We start from the raw sequence: 11,461 nt of genomic DNA, 5'->3' as shown, positions 1-11,461 counted from the left end.
AGCTACTAGCATTAAAGTTGTGAGTGAGCAATTTGGCTGCTGCATAAATTAGTTTGCTCTGGAGCCCTCCTTCCTGAGCTAAGATAAAAATGTCTGAGCCAGAGGCTAAAAAACGGTGAGCTAGCTCACACTAACTCAGCTTAGAGGGAACACTGCCCCCCGCCCCCCGCTTTACTGAATTAACAGGCTGTTTCTGCCAGATAGTGAAAGAATGATTTCATTTAGAATTACTCCTTAAATCCAAGAATATCAGCCTATTGCAGTTGGGTTGCCTTGTCTCTTGGAATGTTTCAGTCCTCTCAGAAGTCCCTAACCTGCTATTTCCCTAAGGCAATACAGGATATCTGCTCTGTTCCTGCCACTTTATCGACCCCAAGCCCTTTGTATTGCATAGATTTCTGGGTTCTTTTCTTTCACTGGGCAAAGGCTAATTACCTAAATAATCTCCTGGTAGCTCTCCCTGTTTCTCTGTTGCTTCCCCAAGCCCTATCTGAGGCAATGGCAGACTTTTCCTCCACTTAACTCTCCTCCTCCCTCCCAGGGGCTCCACACAGCCTGCCATTGGCTGATGCCACTTAGTATTTGCCTTCTCCAATGCTCCCTCTAAGCTGCGGAGTCTTGTGAGCAAAAATTCAACTTTGTGAACTACTGGCATTAAAGTTGTGAGCGAGCGATTTGACTACTGCATCTATTAGTTGGCTCTGGAGCCATCCTTCCTGAGCTAAGACAAAAATGTGTGAGCCGGAGGCTAAAAAACTGTGAGCTAGCTCACACTAACTCACCTTAGAGGGAACACTGGCCTTCTCCCGCCGTAGGCAGGGATTTGCTGGGATGCTGTAGGGCAGAACTAGAGGTTGTCTGTCACAGTTCCTGGTTCAGATCTCGTCTCAGCAGAAAATTCACTTGGGGACCATTGGCAGTTGTCTTGACTGCAGCTCCCCACATCTGCAAAATGGGGAGAGTACTGACTTTCCTTGCAAGGCTGTTGTATAGGTTATTGAGATGATGCTACGTATCATTGTGAGGTGTGCCCTGGATGTTTTGCATCCCAGAATAGCCTTGATCTAATTTGTTCTTACCCTGTTTAGTTCTTCCCCTTCAGATGCAGAATTTGATGCTGTTGTTGGATATTTGGAAGACATCATAATGGGTGAGTTTTGCTTTAGGTGGTTCCACCCAAAGAGGCCCACCAAGCTACCTGTCATCCTCCCCCCCCCCTTACCATTACACATAATTACAGGAAAAGAACTGCAAGATATAAATCACAGTAAAGATTCTTCATAAAGTCTATCCTCTTCTGAATAAAATGTTGTGATTTCAGTCATCTCTGCAATATTCCAGGCTTGCGCATGCCAAACTGAAAACAGAAGTGATTCTGAACAGTGACAGTGTTTTGCTATAAAGATTTTAGCTGCTGTAAATAAATCCCAAGTAAGGCTCCTTTTTTGCACTTCCAGGCAGCAAACCAAGTAGTACATGAAGTGGGTCTAAATGTATTTTGTAACCAGCTCTCAATTCAACAGCATCCAAAATTGCTTTCCATAATTTTTCGTATAGGGACAGTCCCACCAAAGGTGAATTAAATTTGCTCTCAAATGAGAACTTCTCCAAAGCAGTCTTCTACAGCTTTATAATGATTTGTTTAAAAAAAGAAATGCTATTTCAGATTAATACCCAATTATGACACTAGTCTGTGTACAAACCCAGATTTCCAGGCAGACTCGTTTACCAGAATTTCCAGTCATTTATTCCAAAGAGACTCACCAAGCCAATGAAATGGCTGGCTACAACATCATGCTAGAGAAAGCACTTGAAAGGTTGAGGTGTGTGAATTCCTTCATGTTTTTCTAGTTCATTTGCCGGGCAGACTTTTATCTGGTTGGTTTTATGACCTTATTTGTGTCATTTTTAAGCTGCAACCCTTTGGTGCTCAAAGTAGAATAAAGAATAAAGAGCTAATAAAACCGGCTGTTGGTGGGCCTTCGAACATGGGAAAGCATGGCACTCTTGCCTTTGGTGCCTGAATGCAGCTGGAATGTACATTCCTTTACACAGCAGCACAATTCTCATTCCTTCCTCATTCCTCACAGCCACCTCTGTTTTCTCTGTGAAGTACTGATTGGGCAGACACAGGGGAAAACTGGGCACTACCCACCCTTTAGCCAGTCATGCACAGGAAGCTTGAAGAAGCGCAACAAGGGAAGGCAGCATTGGGGAAAGCCAGGAGTTGGTAGGTGGTGTGATCTTGGAGCTACCCCACTGGCTAGCCATGTGGCTTGTGAGAATGGTACACCTTACAACTTTCAGTTTGATTGGGTCTTGAAGAGAACAGGCAAATCAACTCTCTGCAGCAACCAGGCTGCCATTCTGTGCCACAGTCCAGCATATCTCTTGATGTGAAGGCAGAAGTTGGAAGACTGTGCAGTTATGATGTGAAGGCAGTATCTTATGATGAAAAACTAGTTTGGCAAAGCAAAGGCACAGCTTAGAACCAAAGCCTTCCTTCTGTTTATAGCTGTCTTCATCCATTGCGATGCAGTCTCATACAGGTGAGGTCAGGGGATCAGTCATTCCCCTTACCAGCAGGTGGTTGCCCATCCTGTAAAATGCTCCACAATTATTTTTAAAACATTTTTGATGCTGACAAATGGGATATCTTCTGTGGCTTGCCCTAAAAAGTATGTGCTTGAGCCGTTACAGCAGTGCTTGACAAATCCCAGGTGCCAGGTTGCCATTGCACCTAGGAATTTCATTAGGCTACCTAGTATTTTCAACAGTTATTTCATTATGGTGTCTCTCGGCTATCCTTAGAAATACATACCTTGTTTCGCATCCGCATATGCTTTGCTGTATGACATAAAAATCACAGGTGCATGAAGTTCTTGTCATTTCTTTTTTTAAAATGTTAATTTTACACCACTCAGTGGTGGTAGATGCATTCATTTCTTAACCAGTTGCTTTCTCCACTGAGCTTTTTAAAACAATAATGAAGTTATAAGAATCTGGAAAGGTTAGGGTGAGAGGTTAGTTTTTTATTGTGGCAATGACAAACTCCATATTTATACACTATAACAATTTTGTCATTGTTTTAATAAAATTAAAAGAAGCTGTGGAGAGTTTAGGATTAGATTTTGTGGCAGCAGTATAGACATTAAAAAGTCTGGAGGCTGAAAATTAGTTTGACTCCTATATTTTTGGGCTGGCTCATAGAGCCAGTGATAATTTGTCAAGGCCTGCTTTAAATGGGGAAAAATGATTGGAAATAACAGGACTTGTTTGGAGGATCGGAAGTAACCTTGTTCAGGTGCCGCTTCCTCTCCTTCCCCTTATAAGCAAGTGTGATATAATGGCTAGCATTCCAGACTAGGATCTGAGAAACCTGGGTTTGAATCGCCACTCTACCATTGAAGCTTACTGGATGAGCATGGGCAAGTTACTTTCTCCTAGCCTCACTTACCTCCTGGGATAAATTCCTATGTGCCATGGCAACCCGGCTCCTGAGTTTAGGCAAGTCCTTTAAAGTAGGCTCAAGCACATAATTTTTAGGAAAGACCATAACAGATACATCATGTGTCAGCATAAAAAACATTTGTGGCGATAAACTGGGGAAGGGAGAACCATGCGTCTATCCCTGAGCTTGAAGGAAGGGTAGAATAAAAATGCATTAGATACATGGAGCAGGAAGGGGCTTATTTTGGAATGTACTAACAAAAAAGTAAACAGAAATTCAACATTGTGTGTCCCTGGATTGGGCTTGTTCAGAGAGAGATGTCTTGGAAGCTATCCAACAAACATCTGAGATGGTCACCCCCATTAATGTTTGGTGGCAAGGGGGCGGATACGGTGGATGTGTTATTGCAGATTAATTCACCCAGCGTCAAGCATAGTGATTTTGTGCCAGTGGAATTCTTCATGGCATTGGGTGTGATCTCATGAACACCTGAAGCTGCCTTCTACTAAATCAGACCTTTGACGGAACACACCTGCTGTGACCTTTAGGCCCTATCCCACCATAATCCCATCCAAGGCTTACCCAACAACTGGAAGGGGCTTTTCACTCTGTCTGTTCAACTGCCACCACTTGACCTTTTTTGGGGGGCGGACTGTTCTGCCATAGGGCTATTGACCCATTTATTCCTGTCCTTTCTACTCAGACTGGCAGCAGTTCTCCAGGGATTCAGGTAGAGGTCTTTCCCATCACCTACATCCTGATGCTTTTAACTGAAGATGCCAGGGGTTGAAGCCTTTTGCATGCCAAGCAGATGCTCTGCCACTGAGCCACAGCCCTTCCCCACGGCTAGCTGCTTTCCCCGGGTGAAGCTGTCCAAGGGCTTCATCAGGCCCAACCTTCTCTGCTCCACTTCTCATGCTGGAGGAGGTTTGGCTGGCTATGTAATGAAAATTGCCTTGGCAGCCAGCACGCCTGGATGGTGCCCCCCCCCAGCCAGCTACAGCTGTGCTGTTATCACAGCTGACTCCAGGACATGGCGTACTGGGCTTCATCCTGAAAACAGCACAGCTACTGTCTTTTGACTCAATGGTCACCCTGACTAATTTTAGGTCATTGCCTTGTGATTTCAGACCAGGACTTTCAGCTCATACAAAGAAACTTCATGGATAAGTACTATCAAGAGTTTGACGATACGGAGGAAAATAAGCTAATCTACACTCCTATTTTTAATGAATACGTAAGTGTGTGTCTCTTTATTAATAGTTTATACGTTTTGCGCAGATTGACAGATTTGGAGTTGGGTCCCACAGATCCATTCTGTGAATGGAGGCGCTTTTCCCTAGCAGAAGGAGCCTTCTGGTGTAAGAGGCGGCTTCTTGCCATGAGGGGACGGCCCCTTCTCATGGAGGAAAGCACCTCCGCTGGTGAAGCTGTCTTTTTGCACATATGCCAGGAATTTGCTTCTGTGATTTGCAGCAATGGAGAGGGAAAGGCTGGCGCATGCAAGGCCAGAGATTTGTGGAGTCTGACCAACATCACGCTTGTGAAGAAGTGAGCTCTGACTCCTTGTTGGAGTGACACACAAGGCTGTTTGCTGTTTTTGTTGCCACTAGATCAGCCTGGCTTACCATTGTGCGTTTAACAGCCACCTGCTCTGCAGGGAAGCCAATGTTTTCACAGCGTTGAAATGAGCGTTCCCGCAGGCTTGCTCTGATGCTGATCATTGGCTCTTCAAGGGGCAGGGCCTTGTCCGAAAATGAGCAATTCTGACAGCTGCTGGAATGCTTATGTTCTTCTTGTATGTTCTTATAATGAAGCTGATGGGCAGTAGGTTCAGAATGGAGAAAAGGAACTACTTTACACAGAGAGTGATTAAAATGTGGAATTTGCTGCCAGAGCATGTAGCGATGGCCACAGGAATAAACAGCTTTAACGAAATTTAGATAGATTGATGGAAGATAAGTATCAGTTGCTACTAGCCATGGTGACTGAGGGGAACCTCCACTTTCAGAGGCACTAATCCTCCGAATCCCAGATCTAGGACTCAATATCAGGGGAAGGTATCAGCTATGCTCTGTTGTTGGGCCTTCAGAGGAACTGGCTGGACACTGTGTGAGACAGGATGCTGGACTAGATGGTCTGATCCAGCAGGGCTCTTATTTATTTATTTATTTATTTATTTTATTCGATTTGTATCCCGCCCTTCCTGCTAAAGCTTCTGGCTTACAAGAGACATTTTTTTTGTATCTTGCAGCTTTTAGTTGAGTTCTGAAGGTCAATGGTTACTTTAAAAAATGAATTGTAAAAACTTTTCTACTTTTCCTTCATATGTAGCCTGAAAAGTCTTTATAACATGGCATTGAGCCAAAATGAAAAGTAACCTGAGCTCTTGAAGCAGACTGAAAGCTTAATTAGAGAATGCCAAGATCACTTCAAAAACATGCATTTCAAATGTTGATAGCAGAACAGGGGAGCCAGTTTTGAATAGCTCTGAGGCAAATTGAGGCTGTTCAAGCTTGCAAGTTTCATGTTGTGGATCAATCATGATTGAGAACTATGATCTTCATCTTGTCTGGGTCCTGTTTATATTTCATTGTGGCAAATTCAGCTCTTTGATGAAGTATGTATGGACCCCAAATCCTGGTCTGGGCATTAGAAGTCTATCAAGCTTTGTCCCTTGCCTGCGCAGAGCATCATTTTGCCCCTCAGACAATCTAACGGTAGTAGGCAAAGTTTTCTTCTGCATTCTTCAGGTAGAAACCAGACTCTGCTTGTCGTTCCAGATCTGCTTAGTTGAGAAATATATTGAAGAGAAGCTCTTGGACAGGATTCCTGGCTTCAGCATGTCGGCTTTCACCTTGTCCCTGCAGTAAGTTGGCTATATCCTTGGCGTTGGTTTGTTGTGAGTACTGTGCTTCCTCCACCCCACAATGCTTAGGTAGCCTTTAGACCAGAGTTCTCTTTGAGCCCCGCCTACTTGAGGGTGGAGCATCTCTGCCTACAGGAACCTCCCATGTTTTAAAATCACCCAGGATGAGGTTGTGAGGCAGTCAGAGCAGGGCTTTGCCTGTAGTGGTCCCCTTCGTGTGGAATCGCCTCTCCTAAGGAAACTGGTTAAATATCTGACTTTGTTTTCACTCAGGCACTTTCTGTTTTTGAATGTTAATGCCTCTCAGATGCGCTGTTTTGTTTTTTCCATGTTTAAAATGTTTGCGGTTTTATTTTACACCTTGTACGTTGTAGCGCCTGTTTTCAGAAAGGCACTCCCGAAGTCTGGGGGATAAATGTTCATTTTAGGGAAGGATTTATTTATTTAAAAGGAAAAACTTGCTCTCCAGGGATTCATCTGGCATGTCATGCCTTAGGCTGAAGTGTTTATGACATGTAGAAGGAACAGGCAAACAACCTTAGATGCATGCTTCCCTTCTGGGTTGTATTCAGGTGGCCTTGCTTTGGAAGTAAAGTTCCCTTGCAAGCCCCAGGTCATTTTTGGCACTTAAATGATAGTGTTGATAATTCTGAAAGATTAAGAAAAGGTGGTCTGCTGCCAGATGGTCATTCTGGTGCTTAGCAGTCATAACCCAAACATGTTTGGCTAGTTGGTCCGGTACTGTGTTCCCCCCTCCCCCGATCTACCCATTCATGATCCTGTTTCAGTTCATGATCCTGTGGCAAAACCTAATAATAATAATAATAATAATAATAATAATAATACTTTCGATTTATTAATTGCTCTTTCCCACACACCTGTGGGCTCAGAGCAATTTTACAGTTACTCTTTGACAGTTGGACTAACAATGTTCGTTGGGATAGGGAAGACAACATACAGCATTTTAATTGCACACACATTGCAGCTAGCCGGGGCTACATCTACGGGCTGGATCAGTCATGTTCCGATGGCATGTATTCTTGTAAGCTGGCTGATGACGTCAGGGCTTCTTGATGTTGTGCTGCCACACTGCCACTGCCTGGCCGACTCACTCCACTGCAGGGAAGCCGACACAGCTCTTCCATCTTTCCGATCTCGACGCGCCTCAGAAGTCGCACTCGGCAGCTAACACCTTCCCGAAGGGAGTGTAATGCGTAATCCTATGCAGTTACCTCAGTCTAAGCCCAGTTGGTTTTAGTTGGAGTAACTGCATAGGATTGCACTGTTACTGTGTGAACTAGGCATATGTAAATTCAGTTGACAGCAATTTCTGTGATTGTAGCATTTTCTTAAACTCCGATTCTGTGACCACAGAAATTACTGACAATCCCTACCGGCACCCAGTGGAGGCACTGGAATTCCCGGGTCAGCTTTTTCGCCGGCTCGACGTCTCGGCAGTCTCTGGCTCCATTTTTCTTTCGACGGTCTTTCTTGTGGTGCGTCAGCAGGGCCCCTTCGACATGCCTCACTTTTTTCCTTGCAGCTGTGCATTTGTTAGCCTCCCCACCCCCTTTTGTTCCTGATTGGGGGCGTGGCCTTTGCTTTTTCACATGATCAGTGTACAACCATTTTGACTGGTACCCTGCCCTCACCTATGTGGGACTGCCCCCAATTAATGAAGAGGGGTGCAAACTGTTGGGATATGGCAAGATCTAAATTTCAGTCATTATAGGATTAACATATTTGTTATGATTCTACCAGAGGCCTGACCTGGATGTGCAGCCTGGCCCAGAGCCAGTCCTGTATGTTAACTGGTGTGTTTGAGAAACTGATTGGATCGTTTTAATTTAGCAGTGTTTGGGTTGGCTAATGAGCTTGAGCTTCTTCCTGTTAAGGTTCTAGAAGAGAGGTTACTTGCTCAGCAGCCTTGCGCTAGGCTTTTACCTTTTCCCCCTTAGAGACTTGTGGTATATATTAGCCTACTTTGTATAAAGATGTAGTTTAGGACTTTGTTATTTGATTAGAACTTTCCCATTTCCCCCCCTTACTAATAGATTTAGATAAAGAACTTTATTTTGATTAACAGCTTTAGTCTCTCTGCCTTATTTACTCAACACAAACAGGAGGAAGACTTTGGATCCAAGCTGTGCCCTCGTGGGAGACAGGCTTTTAAATAAGTAAAATCCAAATCTTTCTTTTGCAGGCAGCACAAGGATGAAATAGCAGGGGACATTTTTGACATGCTTCTTACCTTTACTGACTTCCTGGCATTTAAAGAAATGTTCCTGGATTACAGAGCCGTGAGTACTCCAACACTTGGGAGGCATGCTGAACATAGTAAACTGCCTTATACAGAGCATAAATCCATAATGTGTCCGGCAACAGCTCTCTGGGGCCTCAGGTAGAGAGAGGTCTTTCCTAGAACTTTCCACCTGAGATGCTTCTAACCCGGGATCTCCTGCATGCAAAGCAGGTACTCTGTCACCAAACAATAGCTCCTTTCCTGTTCTCACATTGTGAAACCCAGAACCCTAATTTTAAATCCACAGTTAGATCCAAAATTATCCTGTTTGGCCTTTTCCTCACACTAAGACAGCTGCACATGTGAAGCAGTTTGTGTCTAGCGTCTGAGCCAGCCCTAACCCATTTGTTGGTTCTCCTGAAAAGTGATTTGCACAATATCTCCAGATGAGGCTTCCGTCTGCTGGTGCTCCTGATATCCTCTTAGCTATTAAGAACTGTGTCTTCAGATCTGTACCAGTGAGTAGGGATACTTGCTTGTTAGCTTCACATGGGGTTTTTTCACTCTAGAAACTTTATTCAGAAAAATATGGAAGTCCCTAACACACAGCTCAGCAAACTCCAGGTGCCAAGTGGCAGTTGCGTCATGAGCTGTCTTCTGGTTCCTTCCTGGAGCCCCAACTTCCCCTCCAGGAACCAGCAGCTGGCAGATGACGAGCTCTGGGCATGCTGGCTGTGCTTAAGGACCTGAGTCCATGGGCTTTGTCTCAGGAGGCAGTGCCAAAGCTGTCTGATCAAAGAGCTCTGGATTGTCAGAAGCCCGGAAGGGTTTTTAAGGCCCGAGAGCTGAACAAATGGTCAAGCAGCTCCATCCCGCTGCTCGGATTACTTACACCATTCAAGGAGCTGGAGCCAGCGGTCCTTCCACTGCTAACGGCTAGCCACATGGGTCAGGAGGCTGAGGTGGGGGCAAAATCTCCATGGAGAACGAGATCTCTCTCTCTGGGCTCAGGTTGGAGTAACTGCATGGGAGACTGCATCTTTAGTGTGTAAACCAGGCATCTGTAAATTCAGCCAACAGTGAATTTATCTGCTTACCTGTTAAGGACCATGTCTTAAGATCCATAATGTGTGTCAGTTTCATGTGAGTTTCACTCTAGAATCTTACTCAGAAAATCCGGAAGGCGACGGACTGGGAGTTCAGTAAAATGGACACCATGTCGCACTCTCTCTAAACGTTCAGAAGTGTCATGTGCATCTAAAAAAAAGATTTTGTCCGGATAACCAGCACTTGAAATGACCCCAGATCCCACAGGTTCATCATGCCCTATGAAAAATCTGAAGCTGGAAGGTGTCCCATTCTGCAATCCTCACTGATTTTCACCACCCTGAACAACTTCGTTCTGCATCTATAGCAGCTAAAATCATATATTTTTACTGAATGTTAACATTCTGGTTCCACTACATGCAGCAGGTTCCATGTAGAATTCCTTCTTCCCTAAATTCTAGCAGATAAAAGCGTTCATTTTGATCACAGTTCCTTTTCTAACAGAAGCATTTTGAAATACCACAAAACTGAGGTGTTCTGTATTCACTTTCTCTTCTGCCTCCAGGAAAAAGAAGGCCGAGGTCTTGACTTGAGTGGCGGATTCGTGGTGACACCTTTGAGCAAATCTTCTGTATCTCCTTCACAGAACAGCCTGCGCCACTAGCTGTGGCCCCCAAGCAAGAGTGTCTTAGCTTGGGACGTTGGGACCACAGAAGGCAGCAGTTGAGACAAGAACAGTGGCCCAGGTCATTGAAGCACCCGCCATTATGGCAGGCCTGGTTTTCTCAGCCACTTGTTTGAACTGATGTTTGTTTCCGAATGATCAGGAACTAGAATAACTCTGTCCTGGTTAGAACCATAGTCTGATAGCTCTCAGATCCGCTCTGTATCAGCCAAATTGGATTTTTACTGATGATCTGTTGGAGGGCAGCTGGCTTTCATCAGGTGCTTCTCCATCATGGGCCAAGAGGAACAGAAGGGGCATCCTGAACCTGTCGTGGGTTGGATGGTTCAAACTGCGCATCCCTGGCAGGTCCTGAGAACTGCGGCTGCTCTGGCCAAAGCATTTTCATCATGGCTGCAAATACCAAATTTTGACTGTTAACAGGAAGTGTGTGTGTTTGCCATGAATACATATATATACATGTATATATAGCATGAAGTTGTTACCCGTTTTATTTTATAGTAGCTGTGGATGTGTGTCCCTCCCGTTAACGGTCCTGTATCTTTAGAACTCAGGTCCTCACCTGAGCTGCAAAAGTAACCATTTTATTGAAATGCGATATTATTTCCCCCCCTCTGTCCTCAGAAGCGTCACACCACATTTTTGTACTACTTACAGTATATATGTTAGCAAAGAATGTGTTTCTATGGTGCGACCACATAGGGCAGGTCTGTGCTACAGTTTTAAACTGGTTCAACCACCAGGGAGGGAGCTGCGTTTTTCATAAAAATACAATTCCCCAGGTTCCATAGTGATAGGTTGTGATAGCTCATCCCAGCTTAGGTTTGTTGTCGAGATATCTCTCTGTGCTACATTGAAGCTCATGGCTTCTCTAGAGCAATTTTAGGAATTGGTGAGTGAAGGATCCAGAAACTTTGATAACCTCCAAAACCTCCAAGATTTCATTAGGAAAATGATGGCAGCTAAGCTTGTTTTAAACTGGGTCAGATCTGTTGGAAGAATGATTAGATAAATTAACTATGAGCTTTCACATTTTTATCAGTGTTAGATTTTCTGAGATTGAAAAAAGAAAGAAAATCGCATGGAGAATTTTCCATTTGGGGGTGTATCTTTGCTGAATATTTGGGGAATCTGGCCTGTACTCCAGTAGAAACAGTCCCCTGACAT

General features: G+C 44.4%; 1 protein-coding gene across 3 annotated transcripts in view; it reads left to right on the top strand.

Annotated features, from left to right (window-relative positions):
- ARL2BP (ADP ribosylation factor like GTPase 2 binding protein) overlaps window positions 1–11,141 on the top strand; it is a 22,015-nt gene extending 10,874 nt beyond the window's left edge. For 2 of the 3 annotated variants that reach the window (XM_015412817.1, XM_015412818.1), the window contains exons 3-7: window positions 1,089–1,150; window positions 4,582–4,688; window positions 6,235–6,320; window positions 8,524–8,620; window positions 10,175–11,141. In XM_015412817.1, the coding sequence (XP_015268303.1) occupies window positions 1,089–1,150; window positions 4,582–4,688; window positions 6,235–6,320; window positions 8,524–8,620; window positions 10,175–10,273 (451 nt within the window). In that variant the 3' untranslated portion in view covers window positions 10,274–11,141. The remainder of the gene's footprint in view (window positions 1–1,088; window positions 1,151–4,581; window positions 4,689–6,234; window positions 6,321–8,523; window positions 8,621–10,174) is intronic. The other variant, XM_015412819.1, reaches the window with a different exon arrangement.
- Window positions 11,142–11,461: the final 320 nt, after the last annotated feature.

This window comes from Gekko japonicus, unplaced genomic scaffold (genome assembly GCF_001447785.1).
Source record: "Gekko japonicus isolate JY-2015 unplaced genomic scaffold, Gekko_japonicus_V1.1 scaffold1029, whole genome shotgun sequence".
NCBI lineage: Eukaryota > Metazoa > Chordata > Lepidosauria > Squamata > Gekkonidae > Gekko > Gekko japonicus.
Note: the sequence above shows the minus strand (reverse complement) of the source record. Positions and strands in the feature narration are given on the sequence as shown.